General features: G+C 41.1%; 1 protein-coding gene across 4 annotated transcripts in view; it reads left to right on the forward strand.

Moving 5' to 3' along the window:
- Positions 1 to 25,943, forward strand: part of TGFBR3 (transforming growth factor beta receptor 3) — a 193,994-nt gene that overhangs the window by 11,370 nt on the left and 156,681 nt on the right. For all 4 annotated transcript variants that reach the window (XM_041750917.1, XM_041750919.1, XM_041750916.1 and 1 more), the window contains exon 2: positions 10,906 to 11,073. In XM_041750917.1, coding sequence (XP_041606851.1) covers positions 10,986 to 11,073 — 88 coding nt within the window. In that variant the 5' untranslated portion in view covers positions 10,906 to 10,985. The remainder of the gene's footprint in view (positions 1 to 10,905; positions 11,074 to 25,943) is intronic.

Genomic DNA, 25,943 nt, shown 5'->3' on the forward strand with positions numbered 1-25,943 from the left:
TATTTCTACTTTATAGCAGAGACTTGGAGGTATTTAGTAAGCTGCGCACAGCTACGCTGCTAGGAAGAGGCAGAGCAGGGATTTGAACCTCGGTAGGCAGGGGAGCAGGGTAGGGGGTCGGAGGTCCCCATGCTTTCCGCTGTCCTGTTGCCATGTGTAGTCTGCTCCGAGAACACACCAAGCATGTACTTTCTGCAGGGCCTTTACACTTGCTGTCTCCACTGTCTGGGATGCTTTTCCCTTCACAGGTTGGTCTTTCGCCCACTCCTGTGCTCAAATGCCACTTCATCTGAGAGGCCCTCTAAAAGCTTTCTGGTAACCAGTTCCACTTTGTGTGTGTGTGTGTGTGTGTGGGCCCTTCCCTCACACCACCAATTCTGACACTAGTTTAGTCCCATGAGACTGCCCTCTACTTGATGGGTTACAAGCCCAGGTTGCAGAATGGAGGTTCCCACAACCCTCTCTTTGGGTTTGATTAATTTGCTAGAAAAGCTCATAGAACTCAGAAAAAACATTTTACTTACTAGATTGTTGGTTTCTTATAAAAGAATATGACTCAGGAACAGCCAGCTGTAAGAGATGCAAGATGTAAGAGGGCAAAGTGTGGAAAAAGGGCATGGAGCTTCCATGTCACTGGGCAAGCCACTCTCCCAGTCTCTACATATTTACCAACATGGCAGCTAGCTCTCCAAACCCCATCCTTTTTTTTTTTTTTTTTTTTTTTACAGAGGCTCTGTTACATAGGCAGGATTGATTAAATCTTTGGCCATTGGCAATTGAGTCAACCTCTAGCTCCTCTCTGAAAAGGACCTGAAAGGTCCAACCCTCTAATGACCTGGTTGGTCCCCCTGGTAAGCAGTCCGATCCTGAGATGGGGTCCAGAGGTTACCTTGATAACACAACAGAAGACATCTTTTATTCCTGTCATCACTTAGGGAATTCTGAGGATTTTAGGAACTTTGGCCCAGAAATAGGGACGAAGACCAAATATATATTTCTTGTTATAAATCACAATATCACACTTCCATGACCACCCTATCTAAAATAACATCCTTCCTCTCAGCACTCTTTCTCCTTAAGTTGCTTTATTTTTCTTTCATAGGACTTCCATCACTTGAAACATTATGAATTTGTTGTCTGTCTCCCCCACAAGAAGGTAAACTCCATGAAAACAGTGTCATGCTTAGTTTACTGCTATGTACCCAGCTTCCTGAACAAGGACCTGGCACGTGGTAGGTGCCAATAAATGTTTATTGAGTGAATGAATGAAGAAAAATAAACCTTCTAATTGAGGGACGCCTGGGTGGCTCAGCAGTTGAGTGCTTGCCTTCGGCCCAGGGTGTAATCCTGGAGACCCGGGATCGAGTCCCACATTGGTCTCACTGCATGGAGCCTGCTTCTCCCTCTGCCTGTGTCTCTGCCTCTTTGTGCGTCTCTCATGAATAAATAAATAAAATCTTTAAAAACGACAGCACAATGCTAATTGATCCTTGCCTCCCTGGTTTCAAAACACAACAACTTATCTCGGGTCTGATTGAATCAGACCTGCCCACTACCTAGAACGTGACCATCTGTGCCAGGCCTGATTGGCATCTGTGGAGGAGGAGCTCCTGTTTGTAGTGGTAAGAAAATCAGACAGACCTGGGTTCAAAACCTGGTGCCAGAACTTATTGGGGTTGTTGAGTGTCTTGAAGCCTCACTTTTCTTTCTACAGAGTCAAGGATATCTGTCTTCTTGGGTTGTTGAGATGATGAAATAAGAAATTTGAAAAACCGCCTTGGGTGCTCAGTAGGTGGTAGCTGAGATATTTTGTGGGGTCGGAAGAGGAAAGCAGGGTGTTAGCCTGTAAAGGAAGGGGAATGTGGAATAAAAACACCAACAACCACAGAATAATTACAAAGCAGTATGTGGACAAGTCTTGGCCGTGCTACTAACTAGCTGGGTAACGATGGGCCAGTCACTGAGCCTTTCTAATTCCTGGTTTGCTAATCTGTAAAATTAGAGGGCTGGAGTGGATGTTCTCTATTTCTGACATTCTGGGTCAGCTCTGAGTAGAAGATAACATGGAACAAATTATACACAAAATGTTAAGGAGAACTGTGTTCACAGTGGGTAGGATTAATCAGAATGGTTTTTAGAATGAGGTGAGGGGAATGAGTAGAGTTCATGGAGTTTGAGGAATATAATAGAAATGGCAGATTTTTTTTTAAAGGTTATTTATTTATTTATTTGAGAGAGAGAGAGAGAGCATGCACATGACGGGACACAAGGAGGGAGAAGCAGACTCCCCGCTGAGCAGGGAGCCCCCATGTGGGGCTTGATCCCAGGACCTTGGGGTCAGGACCTGAGCTAAAGGCAGATGCTTAACTGACTGAGCCACCCAGGTGCCCCCAAAATGGCAGTTTTGATAGAATGGGCAGATCTGACAAAATTCAGGTTTTGTGTGTACCTACATTGCTCAGAAAATAATGATTCAAATATTTTTTGTTTGTGGGGCACCTGGGTGGTTCAGTTAAGTGTCTGCTTTCGGCTAGGTCATGATCCCAGATCACGGGATCAAGTCCCACGTGGTGTGTGTGTGTGTGTGTGTGTGTGTGTGTATGTGTGTGGTGGGGTGGGGGGGTTCCTGCTCAGCAGGGACTTTGCCTCTTTCTCTCCCTCTGCCTGCTGCTCCCTCTGCTTGTGCTCATTCTCTCTCTGTCAAAGAAATAAATCTTAAAAAATATTTTTGTTTATATAAGTTATGTATTTTTTTAAAAAATATTTTATTTATTTATTCATGAGAGACACACAGAGAGAGAGAGAGAGGCAGAGACACAGGCAGAAGGAGAAGCAGGATCCCTGCAGGGAGCCTGACGTGGGACTGGATCCCAGGTCTCCAGGATCATGCCCTAGGCCAAAGGTGGCGCTAAACCGCTGAGCCCCCCCCCCCCCCCCCCGGGCCCTATAAGTTGTATATTAAAAATAGCTACAGTAGTATTAGTTTTTTTTTTTTTTTGCACTTAGGTTGTCAAATTGAATGTTTTCCTGAGAATACTTTCCAGTTTCCTTAAGTCATTCATACTAGCCGTGACCTATTTCAGATTTCCACAAGTGTATTAGTTGTTAGTCCATATGTCAGTTATAAGTAAGGTATAGAATAAAAGATTTTCTTGTTTAATCTCTTCATGTTACAGATGAAGAAATTAAAACCCAGAATGGAATGACTTGTCTAAGCTTATAAAACATGTTGATGCCAGAACTCCTGTATCTTTTTTTTTTCTCAGAACTCCTGTATCTTTGAAGATCCCCAAGATACAGGTTCTTTCTCATGTATAGCTCTTATTTGTTGGTTTATCATTTATTATTGAGAAAAGTTTGGATAATTCACCATCTTTTCATTCTTCCAACTGTAATGTACACGATCATGTTTTATACTTGTTACCCATTATGGTACCCTCATTGGTAGCCGATTACATGCCAAATAGGTAGACCACTACTGCTACCAGGTAGACTGAGATCCTTCTTTCTAGAGTGAACAGATGTAGGAATGCCATACCTGGAAGGAAATAATCACATAAGCATGCAGAGGATGAGGTCAGTCTTAAGTAGGCAGCATCTAGCAATCCTGGGAAGGTTTTTTTTTTCCCCAAAGATAATATTTATTTATTCATGAGAGACAGAGAGAGAGAGAGAGGCAGAGACACAGGCAGAGGGAGAAGCAGGCTCCATGCAGGGATCCTGATGTGGGACTCGATCCCAGGTCTCCAGGATCACGCCCTGGACTGCAGGTGGCGCTAAACTGCTGAACACACACACACACACACACACACACACACCACACCCTGGGCTGCCCAGGTTTTGGTTTTTATACTTGATTATACTTGACAGCAGTGGGTGACCATTGAAGGGTTTCAATTCTTTTTTTTTTTTTTTTTTAAATTTTTATTTATTTATGATAGTCACACACAGAGAGAGAGAGAGAGAGGCAGAGACATAGGCAGAGGGAGAAGCAGGCTCCATGCACCCGGAGCCCGACGTGGGACTCGATCCCGGGTCTCCAGGATCGCACCCTGGGCCAAAGGCAGGCGCTAAACCGCTGCGCCACCCAGGGATCCCCAGGGTTTCAATTCTTAATGTTTCACATGCCTCGGCTGCTGAGCCCTCTCTTTACCAAATAACATGTTAAATAGTTGAAATGTTATCTATTGAGGGATTACCCTCATTTAAGAGACCCATAATGTTATATTGGAAGTCAGTGAGAGAAAAAATAAGTGCTTAATTGCCATTAGCAGAATAGTCTATTGCTCAAGTGTTTATTCTGAATTCATGTATTTGCAGAATCCTTATGAATATAAATAATCCTGTGACTAAAATATTTTAGTAAATTACTGTGTATTGTACAAAATAGCCTAATGGAGGTCTAATAGATGTAGCTTTCCCAAAGTTTTTTTTTAATGGCTTAGCGCTCGCTAGGGCCTAAAGCATGATGATTGGTGTCCTGAGGATATTCAGATGTGCTGACTTTTGCTGGAATAATTGCAGCTTCGTGATTTAATGAGCGCTTTTGGTGATAGCTGATTCCTCACTCCAGGCAGCTTGGTTGGTGGTGGTGCCAGGCTGAGTTCCTCAGCCTCCGGCTAAGGCCCTGAAGCTAATTTGGGAATCGAAAGGTAGAACTGAGGAGGGCCAGGCAGCCAGATCCCTGTAACTTATACCAGGGTTGTTGAGACAGTAGCTTTAGCACCTTTTCAGAACAGCTTTGCAATATTATGACTATTTTTAGGGTTAGTTTCATCTTAAAAATGAAGAAACAGGGGGTGGGGGGCACCTGGATAGCTCGGTCAGTTAAGGGAAGGTTAAGCATCTTGCTCTTCATTTTGGCTCAGGTCATGATCCAGCCCCAGGGCAGGTAGGGCTCCCTGCTCAGCTGGGACCTTGCTCCTCCCTCAACTCCTCTTCCTGCTCTGGAGTGCATTCTCTCTCTCAAATAAAGAAATAAAAAAATTTTTTAAAAAAGATTTTATTTATTTTTTCATGAGACACAGAGAGGCAGGGATAGTCAGAGGCTCCCTATGGGGACCTGATACAGGACTCGATCCTGGGACCCTGGGGTCATGACCTGAGCCAAAGGCAGACACTCAACCGCTGAGCCACCCAGGTGCCCCAAGAAATAAAATCTTAAAAAAAAAAATGTCTGGGAATCCATTCTGATCTAAACCTGTTTTCTTGTCTGATCTGCTATAAGAGGTTTTTGTTTGTTTGTTTGTTTTAAATATTCTTTATACCCAATGTGGGGCTCAAACTTCAAACTCTGGGATCAAGAGTTGGCTTTACCAACTGAGCCAGGCAGGCACCCTTTTGCTGTGGGAATCTCAGTGTATCTTCCATGCTCTCTGGACTCCCTTCAGTCTGTTCTCCATAGGGTACTCAAGAAAATCTTTATTAATTTTTTATTGATTTAAAAATTTTTTTTCCAGTTATATTAAAATATAATTAACACAAAGGATTGTGTAAGCTTAAGGTGTAAAACATAGTGTTACATATGTATGTATAGCAAAATGATCACCACAATAAGTTTATTTAACATCTATCACCACACTTACAGACTTTTTTTTCTTGTGATGGGAACTTTTAAGATTTAGTCTTAGCAATTTTCAGATATATAATACAATATTGTTAACATATTGTCATATGTTACGTTATATCCCCAGGTCTTAATTTATCTTGTAGCTGATATTTATACATTTTGACCACCTTCCCCCCTCCCCCCACTTCCCCTTAGCCCTGGCAACCACCAATCTATTCTTTCTTTTTTAGATTTTACATACAAGTGAGCTCATAAACTACTTGTCTTTCTCTGCTTGATTTATTTCACTTTGCATAATGCCCATGAGTTCTATCCATGTTGTTGGAAATGCAGGATTTCCTTTTTTTTTTTTTTTGAGGCCGAATAGTATTCCACTGTGTATATTGTATATATATATACTGTGTTTTCTTTATCCATTCCTCTGTTGATAGATACTTAGGTTGTTTCCAGGTTTTGACTGGAACATAGGAGTGCAGGTATTTCTTCAGCATGATTTCTTTTCTTTTGGATGTATACCCAGAAGTGGAGTTGCTAGGTCATATAGTAATTCTATTTTTAACTTTTTGAGAAATCTCCATATCCATAGTACCTGTACCAGGAAAAAAAAATTTTTTTTTTTTTGGAGTAGCTTCTATACCCAACATGGGGCTTGAACTCATGATCCTAAGCTCAAGAGTCACATGCTCTAACCTACTGAGCCAGCCAGGAGCCCCTGTACTAGGGAAATCTTAACCTAATAGATCCCACCACTTACCTGCTTAACTCTTTCTTGAACCTTATTTGTCTCCTTTCCCTTTTGGCTTTGCAGCCTTGCTCCCTCCAGTGTCAGGGACCTGTTACAGTTCCTCCACCTGTAACGTCATCCCTCACCCTTTTAAGCTTCTACTTATCCTTCAGGTTATGGGTACTTTTCCTTTAGAGCTCTTATCATAGTGTCTAATTACAAATTTGTGAGTATTGGTCTATTTATCCCATCAAACTTTGAGCCCATGATGACAAAGAACATGTATCTTTGCTTGGCCATTATATCCCCATTGCCTGGCATGTAGTAAGCAATAACTAAAGACTTACTGAAGGAAGAAATGAAGCTTAGGAAATTAAATATCTTGCCTAATGTAACAAATGGTGTTACTTCTAGACTATAAGCTTTATGAGGGCAGGATTTTTGGCACCTTTTTTCATCCTCGGCATCTTCAACAGTGCCTGGTTTATAGTAGTAAATATTTGTTGAATATTGTGTTTGAATGTGAGTCCAAAGATTTCTTTTTAAAAATTTTTAAATTTTATTTTTTTTAAAGATTTATTTTAGAGAGAGTGAGATGAGGGGAAGGGAGAGAAGTTTAAGCAGACTCCACACTGAACGTGGAGCCCAATGTGTGGCTCAGTGTCATGACCCTGAGATCACGACCTAAGCTAAAAACCAAGAGTTGGATGCTTAACTGACTGTGCCACCTATGTGTCTTGATTCCAAAGATTTCTTATCCAAATTTAAGACTTTTCCCCTTTTGCCAAATCTGTCTGAAAATGGGGATTTGGAATTACCAGTTTCTCTTTATGGTAGAGAAATCTGAGAGTTACTGTTGTGATTCAGTAAGGTGGCTTTGCTTTTTCTGTATACAGGTCTTAAAGGGCATCCAAATGTCATTAGACAAACAACAGTATCTGTTCTACATCCTGTATACCCCCTTTTTACGGGCTGCCAAGTTAGATATTGATGTCATCCATCCTGCCTGTTTTCTAAATCCCCTGAATAACATGTTGAATAACCATCAGAACAATTCCTCTACCAGCTTTTATTTAACTGTTTGCAGACTTAACAATATATTTCTCTCTCCAAAATTCACTTACATGTCAGACCAGAAACATTTTAATGATTTGTTAAAAAATAATTTCATGTTTAAGGTACCAGAAACTCAGGTGTTATTTACTATCTGAGTTTAGGGGATGGCAATTTATTTACTGCATTCAATATATCTCCATCTTGAAGATCTTCAAATTTGTTGAATATTTTCCTAATTGGGGGCTGAAGAGTCTTAGTGTTCAGATATGACATCGCACAGTTTGTGCTTCATCTTACCCTTTGCATTTTCAGAGAACTTGGAGTCATACAGCATTATCAAGCATTCTTTGTTATAGTTGCCACCTATAGTCCCGAAGTCAAGTCACAGTTTGTGATCAGTAGTGATTTGTGCAGAGGGTTTATGTCCACATGGAAGTTCCATTGTCTGATGGCAGCCCTAGCAGACTTCTCCTTCTCTTGGGAAATCTGTTCTGAAAATTGAGAATTGAGAGGGAGAAAATGGTTCCTTGTTTGTAGTGACAAATCTGGATCTGGGAGGGAGACCCTGTCGTGGGAAGACCTGATTTCTAGTCTTGACACTGCCATATTACTTTGAGCAAGTGCTGGGCTTGGAGTTTGGGTTCCTTTTCATCAGTGGAACCGTGTTAATCTCTTCCAGCTTTAAAAGCTGTTATTTATCTGTAGCATGCCAATTCCTTTAATTGAGAAATTGATCCACTCCAAGTAACATTCTGATTTTAAATAATTTTGTGTATAGCTGGCTGGGTTAGACTTCTAAGGGGAAGTTAGTAATTTCTCTCGCTGGCTTTTAGCCTATTGCCAGACATCATTTTACCATTTATCTCTGAGATAGAGAAAGAGATGCCATTTAAAAAAAAAAACCCAACCAACCCAGGGAATACTGTTCCCAACCAGTTCCTTTTGAATACTGGTTTAACCCATGATGGTTTTCATTTGGGGAGGGAATTTTATTTTATTTTATTTTTTTTAAGTTAATCCTGCTCTTTACCTGTGCATGCTATCTGATCACTAGAGAATATGGGGCAACACACTCTGTTTAATGGCCTCAGAAATAGACCTGGAGGAGTTCTGAAATGAGAAGAATTAGTGTGACATTTGTGTGCACGCATGCATTTTAAGTCCATTAGGCTCCCAGATTCTTTTCTGTTCATTTGTAGGTACCAAAAGTACTGATACCCTTTGAACTGGGCAAAATGACTTACATGATGGACCCCAAATTGTTATTTCAAGATCACAGAGTACCTTATTTATATTTCTAAAGGAAGCATTTAGTTTATAAAGTCCAAAGATACTCAGGGAGTTTAGAAACGCAGGGTGGGAGTCCCTGCTGTTTGCAAATTGAGTAAGATATATAACCTTAGAGAAAAAAGAAAGAGTTTGTATATATTTCCTCAGTTTTATTTCAGATTAACAAAGCTGGGAGCCTCGATCATCCAACATTCTTCTAGCTGTATATTAAGGTGCAAGTCTTGGCCAAAGTTGGAGTTCCACAGAATGGGAACGACCTGCTTCCCTTTTTATTCTCCTCCGCCTTAGGATCCTGTCACCGCATTGAGAAGATTAGACAAAAACTCTTTGCAGTTTATTTTCTTTTTGCACAAGTTACATTATGGAGGGACTTTTAAGCTAAAAGAAGAAAAACTCCCTCTTTGTTAGAAGCAGCACAGTGTGTAGTTTCAACTTGTCTTTGACTTCCTCGGAGATGTTTTAAGATCCGGTGTAAACTTGCTGTGGTTTGCCTTTGGGCATCAAACTGTTTAGCTTGGCTCTGTTATATCTGTAATTGCTGCATTTTAATAATTGCCCAATATTCTTGTCAGCAATTTGCAGTCTATATTTTTAATAGAACCTTTTGCCTTTCTTTCCACAGGTTCATTCAGACCTGGTTTAAGCCCCTGGATTAATGCTCACAGTCCACAGACCCTCTGCAGCTGCGGGCAGGGGGTGACACAAGCTCATTAAATATTCCCACAAGCCGCGTGCTGGTTATAGTTTATGTGCTCTATAAAAATCCTCTGGGAAGCCATCTTCTTCTGAGATCTCCTTACAGGGTTTTGCTTTATGAAATTTGCTCTTAGCATTTGCTGAAATAGCATATTCTTTTGGAGAGAGTTTTCCTTATCAATCCATTCAGGAAATTTAATTTTTTGAAGGGAAAAAGTAGGGTCAAATTCTCTTTGCTGTCACTGACTTTTTTTTTTAAGACTTTATTTGAGAGAGAGAAAGCATGAGTAGGGGAAGGGATAGAGGGGGAGGGAGAGAGAATCAACCAGACTCTGTGCTGAGTGTGAGTCCCCAATAAGGGGCTCGATCTCACAACCCTGAGATCATCACCTAAGCTGAAACCAAGAATGGAACGTTTAACCAAGTGAGCCAGCCAGGCACCCTGTGAAGGCATTTAAAAGCCATTTTAAATGTCTTTTCCTTAACATTTGATGCAGTAAACTAAGACCACTTAATTAGAAACTCATTTGCCATTGTTTTTTATATTTTTGTATTGCGTCTACGAGTACCCAAACTGGCTTTGTCTCTGAAGGTAGCAAGCCGGTTCTGTAGATAGTGTTTCCCGGGTGAGGGTAACAAGACTGCAGTCCCTAGCTATTTAAGATAGTTCCTGGAAACTTCATGATCTTGCCTGGCTCAGCGCCTAGATGGGATGGGGTCTTTGTGCTTTTAGCCAGTTGTTGGATAACTTCTTTTCCTGATAAGAAGGAATCATGCTCTTACACAGTGCCTGGAACATAGTGGGTGCTCAATGAATGTTCGTCAAATTGAACATCTTCTGTGGGTTGTACCGGGGTCAGGAATATAGGGCTGGAAAATATATGTGGTGTGTCTAGATGAGGTAATCTTTAGGGCCATAGGAGAGATATTCACGTTTAAGCAAATCAGCATAAAACTTGTCATTCAAGCCTCTGGATAAGCATAAGTTTAGAAGTACCTCTGGATCCTCTGGTCCAGTTACCAGAGTCTTAACTGTGGTTGAGAGAAAGGGAAGACTTTTCTCCTGTTAAAATGCTGGCAAACAGTTGAAAGGAGATCTTTCCCTTTTGATTGTTCTTTATTTTTCAGATTGATTCTAAGTGTATTTTAACTTGATCCTTGTGATGACTCCATCATTATAACATTAGATTGAGTTTGATTAGAGTTTATGTTTCTTTGTTGACACTTGGAAGTTCATGTAGCAAGTGTCATTGATTACTTTAGTGCCACAACATAACTGGTAATGTTCTATTATAGGTGAACCTTGATTTTCTTCTGTATTCATGAACATTTTATATAAAGCCAAAGATTTAAAGTATCAAAAATAAGGATTTCTTTACAAAAGTATTTGCTTTAAAAATCTTTTATTAGGTAACTAGCACCCCCAGTTCAGTTTACTCGAGTGTTATCTAGGCATCTTTTCAGATAAATTTATCTTAGACTTTTTAGAGATTCTTCATTTCTCTTTACTGTGTGTTTTTGAAAAGTTTCTGCATTAAGTTTTCTTTTTGAAATATGTTTATTTTTACAGGCAACTTGAAAGTTGGAAAGGATTTTTAAGGCTGCTTCTGATTTGCAAAGACTATCTACATCTGAAGCTGAAGTGACTGAATGGGGTACACTTTTGGAGAAATCAAAATGACTTCTCATTATGTAATTGCTGTGTTTGCCCTGATGAGTTCCTGTGTAGCCACTACAGGTGAGTTGCAGAATATAGATTGCATGTTCCTTGTATTCTTTCGGATATATTTTCTTCAGTCTCTTTAGTTCAGAAAAATTTAGATGTTTTGAAAAATATGTTTATGCAAAATGTGAGTATTTCTGTTCTTCAGAGAAATAAAATATTTGACTACAGATTACATAGTATGTTTGTCTATGTTCTATTTTACTAGGCTGGTGCTAGATATTCTAATATCAATGACATTACTAAATAATACTGACTAAACCTCAGTATTGAGATGGGTAGAGAACAAATATGCTGATGTGTAATCCCATTTAATTTTGTTCCATGCATAGATTACATTTATTTTCTCTCCCTAAATAAGAATTTCAAGAAAGCCTTTTTGTTCTTTATCAGAACATAAATAGGTCTTCTACTTAGAGGTGACACTCTTGGCATAGGATGCTTAGGAAGTATTCATTTTACCTATTTAGATATTTTAAGGTGTAACTTTAAAAAGAATACAGAACTGTGCTTTCTGGAGGCAATCAGAGTATGAGATTGGAGATAAGAAGCAAAAGACTGGGTTGGAACATTGTTGCTTAAGTAAGAATATCTCATCCCCTACATCAACATCTTGATGTTCCCAGTCAAGGTTGCTTAACAAATTTGGAAGCTTAATTTGCTCTATTTTGTGGTAATTTGCTTTGTGTCTGTTACATAATAAGCCACATGAAAGAATTTGTTGGACCAGTTCTGTAAACTGGCTGGTGTCAACAAGAAACATATTGACCTGAAAAATGATTAGCCTCTTGGTTTTGGCTATTGAATTCACATACAGATGAGATGCTAGTGATGATAACGATTGCCATTTATTGAGTGTGTCACCACAGCCAAGCATGGGGCTAAATAATTACAGAATATAACAATGAGGGATCCCTGGGTGGCGCAGTGGTTTGGCGCTTGCCTTTGGCCCAGGGCGCGATCCTGGAGACCCGGGATCGAATCCCACATCAGGCTCCCGGTGCATGGAGCCTGCTTCTCCCTCCGCCTGTGTCTCTGCCTCTCTCTCTCTCTCTCTGTGACTATAATATATAAAAAATTAAAAAAAAAAAAAAGAATATAACAATGAATAAGGATATTCTTATTTTGTGAGCTCACTTAATCCCAACTCTGAGGTAGGTAGATTATTTTTCCCGTTTTACAGATGATGAGATGAGAGATTAGATGATGTGCACAGAGTCATGTGACTGGGAAGTGGAGGAGCCAAGTTTTACATCTGCACTCTTAATGTCTGTGTTGTACTGAAGAAGCCACTAAGAAGCAGTTAAGTCTCTGAGTCATTAGTAGGCACAGGCTGAGTGAAAGCCAGTTTGCAGAGCGTGGTTTATGGGATTGGACAGCAAAATGTCCCCCTTGTTGCAAATATCTTGAGAGAAAGTTGGTAATTGTTTTGTTTTGTTTTTTAAACGCCAGTGTGAATTTGAACTGTCCATTCTCTGTCAGCAGTTTCATTTTGTCTCATGATTGAAGAGTTATTTGTCTTTTAGCCTCTGCATTAAATATGATCTTAATTAAAATCTCATTGAAAAGTTGCAGCAAAAAAAGATGAGGGGAGGGGGAGAGAGAGAGAGAGAGAGAGAGAGAGAAATGGCTTGATGGAAAATGTGCTATTTTGATGACGAGGTATTATCATACCTCATAGGTTTGAGGCAGAATTTTCTGCTTTCATTGATGCCTGAGATAGACTAAAAAACATAACTGAAGAAGGTACTTTATGGGAAAGTGGTGACTTTGATGGCTCTGTATACCCTTGATGTATTAGATAGTGAATCAGTTTTGGTTAAGACCTTCCTTCCTCTCTCAAGCCGTTAGTAAAATATTTTTTTTGAGTTGTATACATACTCAAAATTTTGCTGAGAATTAAAGTAAAATTGAGGGTAGAGTTACCAGTTTTGTAGCAGCCTGAGACAACTGACTAATGGTAGAGGTAGAGATGCTTTTTTTTAATGCTAAATTTTTATTGAAATACAATTTACACAGAGAAATGTGTACATGAAAGTGTGTAGCTCAGTATATTTTCATGAACTGAACACATGTATGTGAACAGTATTAGAGATGCCATTATTATTATTATTATTATTATTATTATTATTTTTTATGTAGGAGCTTGAACTCATGATCCTGAGATCAAGACCTGAGCTGAGATCCATAGTCAGACACTTAACCAGCTGAGCCACCCAGGTGCCCCAGAAATGCCCTTTTGAACAACCTATTGGCTAAATAAGAAGGGAGAAATGTTTTGTATATGCTGAATCTGGTGGCTTTTTGTGTAGGCTTAGCATATTCACAAAATGCTTTTTAGGGCAATCTGATAAGTTGAACTTCAGGAAAATAATAGTAATAATAATGAATATTTATAGAGTAATGAATTAATGTGTGCCAGGCCCTGTTGAAAGTGCTTTATGTATATTACCTCATTCACCCTTATTACTGTCCTAAGAAGTGTAGGTATTTTGCTTATTCCCAGTTTATAGATGAGGAGACTGAACACAGACAGGTTATATAACTTCTTCAAGGTCACACAGCTGGTAAGTGGCAGATTTAACCATGAACCTACTTAGTCTAGATCTGATGATTGAGCTTTTAAGTCTGTCTGTCATGAAGGGAGTATTGATCAGAAGCCTGTTTAAAAAGAATGATAGTTTGCTCTGTGCTGTGTCATCATGAAACATAAAGTAAATCTCTTATTTGCTGAGTCCCTCTAAGTGCAAAGCACAGTACTAGTCACTTAGGGGTATACAAAGAAATATAAGATTCATCCCTTCCTTTGAATCTCTTGTGCGTTAGTTAGGCATGTAAAATATAACCATATAACAAACTAATCAGTATATATTGAATACCAAATAAAAGTCAAAAGACCTCAGAGAGGTTGGAAAGGAAGCCCAGGTGGGTTGGAGTGGCTAGAGAGGGCTTTGTGGGTGTGCTCAACCTTGAGCTCTGTTCTGAAGGTCAGCCAGGAACTAGGAAGATAAAGGCATGGGGCTGATCAGCTAGCACAGTATATGGGACATAGGTGCTTGATGAGTTTTAAAGAATGGATGACCTGGAGATCTGGTATGGGAATGAGGTCTGTTTGGAAGGAAGGATGGGAGTAGGTTGTGGAACGAGTCTTGTAGATTTCATTTTGAGGTTTGGATCCTTTTTTTTCCATTCCCATGTAGCCAAAGGCATATACTGTTTAATCTTAGAATCCAAACTATGGCCTCAAAAAGTGAGGCTGAGTATATGGCTTCATTAGCTTCAAAGACAACACCGCTTGGCATACAGGCCAACAATTTATCACGGGCTTGCTCTCTGCCAGCCAGCTTGTTTTGTCTTTATAAGACAACCCTCTGGGGCGAGTGTTAGTATTATCATAATTTACATTTTACAAACAAGGAAAGTGAGACTCAGTTTGGCTTATAACTTACAATTGTATAAAGTCCCATAACTAATAATGACAGAGCTGGGACTTGGACTCAGGCAGTTTGGCTTTAGAGTCCAGCCCATCCCCACTCCACTGGAGCCTCCGTGTAGGAAACCCTCAGTGTGGAATGATTGAACCCCTTCATTTGACTGAGTAGCCACCAGTAAGTCATTCTGGAACCAAATTAAACTCCTTTCGCCTTAAATGAGACATGTGTAAGTCATCAGAATGGAGAGACCTTCAAGTAATGGGTCTTCTTTATTTGCATTCTTACCTTACTGACATGACTGTGAAGCTCTGTTGTAGAGTTCTTGGTGGCAGAAGGGGTGAAAGCTGTGTAGAAGGCCTCCTTTAGATATGTAGCCAGGAAGGGCGAAGGGCGAAGGGCAGCACAGCACATAAAATTAACCTGAGTTAGGATAGTAGGCCTCTTCTAGCTCCATGATTTGCCTGGGTCTTTAGTGAAAGCCTTTCCTTCTCTGCTTGTGAAGGAGGTAGTGGTCAGCAAGCCCCATCCCAGGAGCTTCGAGGTTGCTTTGATAATGTTCATACTTGTCCTCCCCTCTCTTTTTCCTGAGTTATTGTACAGTGTGTGAGTAGGGGAGGCCCTGCTCTTGATGAACAAAAGCTGTATGAGGACCATCATGCCTCCTGGTTAGAAATTATTTTAGGTTTTTGGCACCTTGTCCTAAATCCTATAATCCCACAGGGCACCAGCGTGGCTCAGTCAGTTGAGCCACCGACTCTTGATTTTGGCTCGGGTCATGATCTCAGGGTCTGAGATTAAGCCCTGCTTAAGATTCTCTCCCTCTGCCTCTGCCCCTCCCTCTGCTTGCTCACACACTCCTTTCTCACTCTTTCAAGGTAAATCAATAAAATCTTAAAATAATCCTATAATCTATCTAAGAAAAGTGGGAAGTTTAAAACATTAAATGCTCTTATGGGCTTAAGCCTCACTAAGTTTTCACTTTAAAAATTGTTTGGCAACCTGTCTTTAAAAAACACTAACTCTGCCCCTGAGGCTTGCCAGAGTTAGCTAAGGCTGTGTTTCCAAGAGCCTTGCTAACAAGAAAAAGAGGCATACACAGAGAATTCAAGGAAATCGATTTGGTTGGAAGGGATGGACTTGCCTGCAGTCCACTGGCCCCTTGTGCCCAGTGCAAGAGGTGCTGCTGAGGTGAACTCTGCAGACACTCTGCTGGCCTCAGTGCCAGTGGGATGTTGGTGGGATGGCTGTTTGCCTTATTCCATTGTTGCCATTCTGTGGCTAAATGCATCTTTTTGGAGGATTGTCCACAACCTGCACACACATTTCAATTGAGCAGATGCATTTCTTTTTTTTTTTCTATTTTTAAAGACATAGTTTAAAAAAATATTTATTTATTCATTAGAGAGAGAGAGAGAGAGAGAGAGAGAGAGAGAGGCAGAGACACAGGCAGAGGGAGAAGCAGGCTCCATGCAGGGAACCTGACGTGGGACTCGATCCTGGGACTCCAGAATCACGCCCCGGACTGAAGGCAACGCTAAACCGCTGAGCCACCCGGGCTGCCCAAGATTCATTTCTTTTCATCTCTCCTGAATGTACCTGAAATTCCAGGGATAGTCCACAGGAAAATAGAGATGGTTTTAGTTGGAGCTATTTTCCTGCTAAGAAAGCTCTGAACTCTTGTGTCCATGGGACAACAAGGAGAGTTATCAACCGGTTAATAATTGATTTGGAATGGGACACACTGACAGCCTTGAGGGGAGGCTAAATTAATGAGAATGCCATTTTATATTTATAGTTTTCAAATACTCTTATGACTACTATTTCATTTAATTCTCCTAGCAGTAGTCCCGGGGCAGGTATTGTTTTGATCATTTCCAGAAGGGAGGTAATGGGACTCAGAGAAAGTAATTTATTATAAGAAAGATAGCTCAACTCTCAGTCAAACCAGAATTCAACAGTCCTCTGCAGGCAGGCTGCACCAACGAATCTTAGTCCTTTTGCTGGTGTGCTTCCTTTAGTACCTCTTGAAATAGTGGTAGCCGGCCACTCTGCTGGGCGCTATTCACCTGCCAGTTCATCTGATCCTTATAGAAACCCAGTGAGGTAGGTAGGTGATTGTCATCATCACTGTGTGTGTGTGTGTTTTTTTAAGATTTTATTTATTTATTAATGAGAGACACAGAGAGAGAGAGAGAGAGAGGCAGAGACACAGGCAGAGAGAGAAGCAGGCTCCATGCAGGGAGCCTGATGTGGGATTCGATCCCAGGACTCCAGGATTACACCCTGGACCGAAGGCAGGCGCTCAACTGCTGAGCCTCCCAGTCGTCTCCATCACTGTGTTTGTAATTGTTACCGCTGCCACCACTCCTACTACTATTGGTATGCTAGCGGGAACTGAGGCTTAGAGAAGAAAAATGTAATATATAATGAGAGACAAATCAATTTTAATGAAAGTTAAAGTGGTCATTGACAGTCATACAAGTAGTAGCTAGCAGAGTGGCCACAACTCTAGAGTTGATGCTCTTTCTCTTATGCTGCCCTAAAGGAACTGGTACTCTTTCTCTAGGACTTGCGATTAATGGCCTACGGGCTGCAGAGGTGGTTCTTCCATGGTTTTCTCCTCTCTGCCAACGGAGTGATCAGAGGCTGTGGTTCATAATAGTAGGAAGATGAGGAGAGTGCCAGTGGTGGCTGCCACTGGGGAACGTAAAGGGTAGAGGAGGGATAGACTTGGAGATTCCAAGCAAATCCAGCAAGGCCTTCTCTTGCCAATACGGAGTCTCTGGATCCAGCTGGTTGATTTGTTTTGTGATTATTATTGTCTTTAGGTTGTTAACTGTAACCACTTTCGTATTTCATTGCTGTCTTGGATATATAGGGAAAAGATGTTAAGGGTGATGCCAATTGGGTGACCAGCTGTGATAGTGTAAACAAGATGGTCACTAAGAACATGAGTAAGATTGTTCACAGATTTGATGTCAGACAAGTGAGCAGATGCCATGTTTCTCTCTCCTTTGCATCCTTATCTGAGACTGTGTAATTACCACACTGCTTTTTGGATTCCTGATTTATTTGGGTTATTTAAGGGCACCAGCAATGGTCTGTTTTATAAACACTGATCAACATTTCCACCAGGACAAGGATATCTGTATGTGCTTTCACCATGGTGCCAACTTTCTATTTATCTTAAAGAGTAAAGAACTATATTAAAAGACACAGAGTGGATAGAGTGGCCTGAATTTTATGTTGTGTTCTTTTTTGGGGAGACCATGCATACCCATGGTCTTTTTTTTTTTTACACACAAAGAGTATGCCAACATGTATGTGTTTGCATACACATACAAAGTTGGGACACTTAGCAGTAGTCAAGAAAAAGATGAATTTTTTATTAAAGAGTCCCTTGCCCTGCATGGACTTGGGTGTATGTGTGTATATGTGTGTGGGGCAGGGTGGAATAGGATATGATGTCTAATAAAAGCTTTTTTTTTTTTTCCATTTGCAAAAGCAGTTGACTAGCTGATAGTTGGGTAACTGGCTGTGATAGTGTAAGAAAGATGTTCACAAGAACACGAGTAAGATTGTTCACAGATTTGATGTCAGACAAGTGAACAGACGCCAGGTTTCTCTCTCCTTTGCATCCTTATCCGAGGCTGTGTAATTGCCACGCTGCTTTTTGGATTCCTGATTTATTTGGGTTATTTTAGGGCACCAGCAATGGTCTGTTTTATAAACACTGATCAACATTTCCACCAGGACAGAGCTATCTGTATGTGCCCACACAGCTGTTTGACCGCTCAAAGCTTATACTTTCACACATTGTGGATATAGGAAATGAGGCTTTCTCGGCTTGTTTGCTTTGATAACTAATCCCTTATACACTGGGGCTACCTTGAATCACTGATAGAGCTGTGAGCTTTGCGTGCCGGTTTTGGAAGAGTTGTAAGAGCAGGGAGTGTTCCGGGAAGGGTTCCAACATGAGGCCTTCCATCAGGACAGCCCTCTACACAGGCATCGAGGCATCAAAGTGCTTACCCCTCTTGGAAGATTGGCCCGGACAGCATCCATGTGAGTTCCTTGCTGACATACATTTATTTAAAAAAACATTTTCTGCCAGAATGGTCTAAAAAAGATTCATTCTCAAGTCCAATATAGTCATATTTTTGTTCTCTGAAAGGACACTATAAATCAGGAGAATTCTAGAGGACTTAAAAATGCACTTGCTCTTGGAATGTTCCTTCCAAAGATTAGACAGCAGGTGCTCTGGGGCCTGAGGCCCAGCTATTCTCCTGCCCTATCCTGCCAACTCATAACAATCTTTAAAAAAACAAAACCAAACCAAACCAACTAAACCTAGGGTGAAATGTGGACAGTCTTAACGCCTTCAAAAGAAAATTTTTTTTTTGAAGTTATTCTCTCTGTTGGCAGCGAAGGGAACTACAATGACAAGTTGTAGTTATGGCAAAAGGAAAAAGTTCCAGCGTGACTGCTTTAGGTTCTTTGTGTCGCTTCTGTTTGTCCTCGTGTGTCTGAATAACTTAGTCCTAGTCTAGATGATAGGCCAGAACCGTCAGGAGTAACACCTCCCTTCCTTCCTACTCTTCTACCCAAGCCGGGAGGGTACTTGGGGAGCACCAGCCTCTGGGGAGAGCAGCACATCAGCTTCTAGAGTTGCCTGTGCGCTGTCGTTCCCAACAGTGACACCACCGAGCTGCAGCAGCACTGTGCTGTGCACGTTTTTCCCAGTAGGCTGCATCTGGGTGTGCCAGCGTGGCTGTTCTGTTGCTGCGTGGCCAAGCACAACGCCACCTAGCTCCCACTTACCCCTTTCTTTAGAGTTAGAGGAAAGCACCGTTGGTCATTTCACCTTTTCATTCAACTTTTAAATAGCTGCTATGTTTGGATGAGAACTTGTAGTCTGGTCAGTGAACTTGGGGTGCCTAACCAAGCCCCAGGTACTCTGCTAGCTTCTGAGGCACAAAACGGGGAAACTTTGATTAGTGCAAACAATGAGTTTTTTTCTACCTTGTAACATGGTTACATTTCTTAAAGAGTTAATTGATTTTTTTCAACAAGCATCTATTTTTTTAAAGATTTTATTTATTTATTTGACACGAGAGAAAGAGCACAAGCAGGGGGAGCAGGAGGGGGAGAAGTAGGTTCTCTGCTTAGCAGGGAGCCTGACATGGGGCTCTATCCCCGGACTCTGGGATCATGTCCTAAGCCGAAGGCTTAACCCACTGAGCCACCCAGGTGCCCCTCAATCAGCATCTATTGAGCATTCTAGACATTATTCCAGGTATTAGAGGCTCAGCAATGAACAAAATAGAATCCTTATCCTCCCGAAGCTTACATTCTAATGGATCAGATCAGAACAAAAAATAATACATCATTTAGCAGGTTCAGTGGACAAAAAGCAAAGGGGCTGGGGATTATTTAGTGGGGGAGTACAATTTCTTTTATTTATTTATTTTTTTAGATTTATTTATTTTATTTATTTTTTTTTTAAATTTTTATTTATTTATTATAGTCACAGAGAGAGAGAGAGGCAGAGACACAGGCAGAGGGAGAGAAGCAGGCTCCATGCACCGGGAGCCTGACGTGGGACCCGATCCCGGGTCTCCAGGATCGCGCCCTGGGCCAAAGGCAGGCGCCAAACCGCTGCGCCACCCAGGGATCCCTATTTTTTTAGATTTAAAGTTATTTATTTATTCATGAGAGACAGAGAGAGGCAGACACATAGGCAGAGGGAGCAGCAGGCTCCCCATGGGGAGCCTGATGTGGAACTCAATCCTAGGACCCTGGGATCACAAACTGAGCCAAAGGCGGATAGATGTTCAACCACTGAGCCGCCCAGGTGCCCCAGGGGGAGTACAGTTTAAAGGAAGGTGGATAGGGGCACCTGGCTGGCTCAGTTGGAAGGGCGTGAAATGCTTTGATTTTGGGGGTCATGAGTTCAAGCCCCATATTGGGTGTGGAGATTACTTTATTTTATTTTATTTTATTTTATTTTTTGAGATTACTTTTAAAAAGTGGATAGGGAGGACCTCACTGGAAAGAGCACATTTGAACAAAAATTTGAAGAAGGTAAGCTAAGTGGCTGTATAGGGGAATGAGAATTCCAGGTGGAGGAAAAGCAAGTGCAAAGGTCCTGACATGGCAGTTTGCCTAAAGTGCTCAAGAAGTAGTAAGCAGGCCAAGTGGCTGCTAGAGGGGCCAATTAGAGTTAACTGGGGGGCAGGTGTGGGGCTGCATATAGCCTTGTAATTTTTACGCAGAGTGAGACAGAGGCACTGGAAGGTTTGAGCAGCATAATGATATGGTCTGAAGGATGTTTTAACAGGACCCCTGTGGCTGACGTGTTGAGAATAGACTGTTGGGCAAAGGTGCATTTGAGGATATTGGTTGATGGCTGTTGTGATCATTGAGCAAGATGATGGTAGCCACAAACAGATTTTGGAAGGGAGGACCCTTGGGAATGATATGCTTTTGAAATAAAAAATGATGTTGTGACTTTTATGTGTTCCTTCTCCTATCAGTGGAACACTGGGCTATAATCTGTTAGCAAAGATAATCACTTCTACATAACAGTAAAAGCTGTATCTTAAAATAAATCATCAAAAAATTTTTTTGCCCTATTAACAACTGTTCTTGAATAATCATGGTCTTAAAAGCCTGGACCCTCTCTTCCCAGTTTTTCTTGATTGCCTAGTCTCATTCTTTTTATTCCCCAGGTAGTTTTTTCAGGATGGACCCCAGGATCACGCCCTGAGCTAAAGGCAGACACTCAACCACTGAGCCACCCAGGCGTCCCCTTTTTAGAAAATTCTTACTGTTGTAAATGAGAACTTGGTTTTAGCTTGCTTTTGAAAAAGCTCTCTTGAAAACCTTTAGGTAAACTCATTTGGGTCTAAGAGATTCTTGTGCTGGAGAGGAAATTGGTTTGAGGGAGTGAGTTCCTCAGAGATTTTTAGCTCTCCAGCTGTAAGTGTGGTGTACCCAAGAAGCCAGGTGCATCTTTATGAGCTGGGGCTACACCTTGGCATAATCATCATAGTTATTAAAGAAGCAATTTCCCCCCACTTTTTTTACTATCATGTACATCTTTTGCCTTTTCCCATTTTTTGCCTTGTGACTTAGTCGACCAAGGCAGGAGACTTGTGTGGATTCAATGAGCCTGGGGACATTGGTACAGACAACTAGGCTGAGGAGTCTCTAGGTAATGAAAGATGGTACCAGCTGACTGGATAAAAAGGGGAGTTGAAGTAGGTTATAAAGGGTTTTTAAAAAGTTAGGGTTAAGTGGGGTACAGCTCATTTCTGCTGTAGCTGTTTTAGTTTTAAACTTTGGTTTCCTCACTGATTCCTATTTAATTCCTGTTACCAGACTCCAAGCTAGAACTTTATTTATTTTTATTTTTTTATTATTTTATTTATGTTTTTTGTATAAAAGCTAGAACTTTAAAAATATTAACATTTTTCAGAAGTGAAAATATTTAAGTCGTTCTTGATACTTAAGCACCTTGGTACCACATTTATTTATTATTTAATTTTAAAGATCTTATTGGTGTTATTTAGTGACTCATGAATCCGGCAGCATCACATTTGGCAGACAGAAAGGAGCTCCAAGGAGTTATACAAAATGACAGACAGCAGGGAGTGAGACAAGGAAGTTTGTAGCAGTAAAAAGTGGATTGGCTGTAGCAAGGTCACTTTTTTTTCCCCCCAAGATGTTATTTATTTATTGACAAGAGACCTAGAGACATAGGCAGAGGGAGAAGCACGCTCCCTGTATGAGCCCAGTGCGGAACTCAATCCCAGGACCCCAGGACCATGCCCTGTGCTGAAGGCAGGCGCTCAACCACTGAGCCACTCAGGTGTCCCAGCAAGGTCACTTTTCTATAGGGGATGGCAGGGGCCTGTCAGGCATATTACCTCACTAGTGCTGTCCAGGTAATTCTTGATTGTCTGGTTTAAGGTTCTATTTCTGGGAGAGCTGAAACTGTGATTCAGTCAGCTTGGTGATGTGGGGCTCAGCATAAATAACTCCATTTTGGGCCTGTTATCTTTTTTTTTTTAAAGATTATATTTATTTATTCATGAAAGATGGGGTGGGGGGCTGGCAGAGACACAGGCAGAGGGAGAAGCAGGCTCCCTGGAGCCTGACATGGGACTTGATCCTGGGACTCCAGGATCAGGCCCTGGGCTGAGACGGCACTAAACCACTGAGTCACCTGGGCTGCTCTGTTATCTTGTTTTTAACAGTCCCTTCCTCCCACTATGATCATACTCTCAGCCTGAGAAATATGATCAAAATTTAAGGTATTAGCACCCTCCCAGCTACCACTCTGAAACTCTCACAGATTATGCTGATTTTCTGTATGGTATTCCTTTGCAAGTCGTAACTTCAGGTTTATGTTCCTTTTTTTTTTTTTTTTAAATTAATTAATTTGACAGAGAAAGAATGAGAGCATGCATGAGCACAAGCCAGGGGAGAGACAGGGAGAAGGAGAAGCAGACTCCCCGCTGAGCAGGGAACCCAATGTGGGGCTTGATCCCAGGACCTTGACATGACCTGAGTTGAAGGCAGACACTTAACAGACTGAGCCACCCAGGCACCCCTAGGTTCATGTTCCTTAAGTTGGTTGTTTTCTTCATTTTCTGACTTTCTGGTTTTAGGGAGATAATTTGCTTGGTGGCTGGCGGCTACTAACATATATTTAAAGCTTTTGAGAGAATATAGCACACTAGGGAGATTATCATGATTATTAAACCAGGTAATTCCCAGTGTCTGGAGTGTACCTTGGAGCTGTGGTCCCCAAGACCCAAACCAATCAAAATCAAAGAAGTCAAAGAAAGATCCTGTTGAAGGAGTCACTTTCTTAAGCCAAGTGGATTGTCCATTGATATATATATATATATATTTTTTTTTAAAGATTTATTTATTTATGATAGATATATATATAGAGAGAGAGAGAGAAAGAGAAAGAGAGAGAGAGAGAGAGAGAGGCAGAGACACAGGAGGAGGGAGAAGCAGGCTTCATGCCGGGACCCCGATGCGGGACTTGATCCCAGGACTCCAGGATCGTGCCCTGGGCCAAAGGCAGGCACCAAACCGCTGAGCCACCCAGGGATCCCCCATTGATATATTTTTTATCTTATATTTTATATATATATATTTTTTCTTTGAACTTAGAACCCCAAGACCAGGAGTTGCATGCTCTACCAGCTGAGCCAGGTAGGCACCCCTGTCCAGTGATTTTATGTAGCTGAGTTTCACCGTCTCCAGAAGTTTTAATCCAGGTGCAACAAGTAATGTTGGACCCAGCAGAAACACCTCCTTTGCTCAGCTAAAAGATAATCAATTATCTAAAAAAAAAATCAATCAGCTAAAAGATAGTCAATTACTATCTTATTGTCAAGAACAACTTTGGCCATAGAGTTTAGGGATTTTTGTTGAGCAGCTATTACTTTATTTTTTTATTATTATTTTTTTTTTGAGCAGCTATTACTTTAACAGTGGATTCTGCAGTATTTTCAAGAGTTAAGGAGCTGACACTGTATTTATTAAAAAATGGGATCAGACACAGAGAAGATTTAACCTCTGTGCCTAAAAAGCTGTCTTTTAAAATAACATTTATTTAGCCACTGGTTTGTAAGGTTTTCTGATTTGCTTTTTCAGACCTCATCAGTGTCATGGTAGAGGGGGGCAATGAACAACATAAGTACAGCCCTGGAGCTTGCCACAAGCCCCAGGTGGTGGTCATTCTGTTTTTGAAATTGGACCAGAAAAATCCAGAGGAATGCAACAACATTTTTACTTCTTGCCCCCCTGCCAGCTTTTTTCTGGGTCTCCCAAAAATGTGTTTATCTTGCTGGCCATGCGTGTGGAGCAGTCTGGAATTCTGTGTGGCATTAGATAGTGAAAAAAAATGGAAAGATTTCCCACATGATAGAGGTTATGGGAGTGGACTCTGAGAGAAGGGAATTTTGGGATGAGATTTATTTTAATATTTAGTGTTTAAACTGTTGCACATCTCTCTCTCTCTCTCTCTCTTTTTTTTAAATTTGATAACAAGCCTTTGGGGGTAGAGGTGTGGAGGTATGTACTGGAAGCATTATCAGACTTTTAAGTATCAAATTAAGAATTTTCACTTATTAGAAGAAAAAAATTCATTTATGGTGAATGAATTGTCTACACTACCCTGATAATTATATAATTTGAGAGCGATGTCTGGCATACTGTGAAAGACCCTGAGGGCCTGACCCCAGCAATCCCTCTCTCCCCCCACCTTTGTCACCCCAGGATTGTGTGCAAGCATGGCTTCACTGTCACCAGTCGGGTCTCTGCCTGGCCCTCTTGAATGCCCAGCAAGTCTGTGTCCTCTATTTTGCCACATTTAATTAGCTCTGGAAATACACTATCAAAGGCTGTCTGGCAGTGGTTCATTAATGGTACGGGGTGAATTCAAAAGCACTAATTAATTGTTTTAGATTATTTGCAAAGCCCATGCTGAAAAACCTAATGCCTGTAGGAGAAAGTTGGCAGAGAGGCTGTTCAGAGATTAACCTGGAGCTTACCCAGCTCAATTGCCTTTTGGAGTTGGGCCAAGAGGGGAGTTGTTTTTCTTTTGGGAGAAGTGCTTGTGGCCACATTGTTCCCGAAATTCCCAGTTTACTGCTCCAGGCTTTTGGCTGATGGAGCTCATATGGACCTTGCTGAGCTAGGGAACTCAACAGCATCTTCTAGAAGTTCTGTTTGTTTTTTGTTTTGTGAGAGAAACACAATTACTTAAAATTCATTAAGTAAATATTCCCAAGAGCCTCTTCTTAGGGAGAGGAAAGGGAGCTCTAGTTTGTTATGAAATAATTCAGGTTTTAGTGTTAAATGTTCAAAGGCAGCAGGATCAGGCCTTAAGTAGTATCCCCCCACCCACATTCTCCCCACCCCCACCAAAATAAACAAATCCGATTCCTCATTTCCTCTGTTTGGCTGGCTCAGGGCTGCAAAGTGCTACTACATTTGGAAAATGGTGTTCAAAAAAAGATCTCAATCTGAAATCAAGTGCGTACCAGTTTAAATTTAGGGTATACTGTATGTATGAGGGGGGTGAAATAGGTTTCCATTTTGTATTTTGCTACATTTGACATATCTTATAAAACAATAATATCTGGAAATAGCTCGGGCAGATGAATTGTAGAAAGGTAATGGAAGATGAGAGAGATTTGAGGCTTTTTGGGCCTAGTGCCAGTGCTGGTGACTCTGAGAGCAGTGCAGTCATTTGAAGATGAAAGTAGAGGAGAGCATTTCAGACTTATCTCAAAGCCAATCAAATATTATATAAAGAGGCTATTTTCAAGGCAGTATATAGCACTGTTTGAAAACACTCATCCAGAAATCTTTCGGTCCCAGGGTCTGGCCCTGCCTCCTACTGACAGACCTTAGTGTTTTTCC

Source organism: Vulpes lagopus, chromosome 3 (assembly GCF_018345385.1).
Source record: "Vulpes lagopus strain Blue_001 chromosome 3, ASM1834538v1, whole genome shotgun sequence".
In the NCBI taxonomy this organism is placed as follows: Eukaryota; Metazoa; Chordata; class Mammalia; order Carnivora; family Canidae; genus Vulpes; species Vulpes lagopus.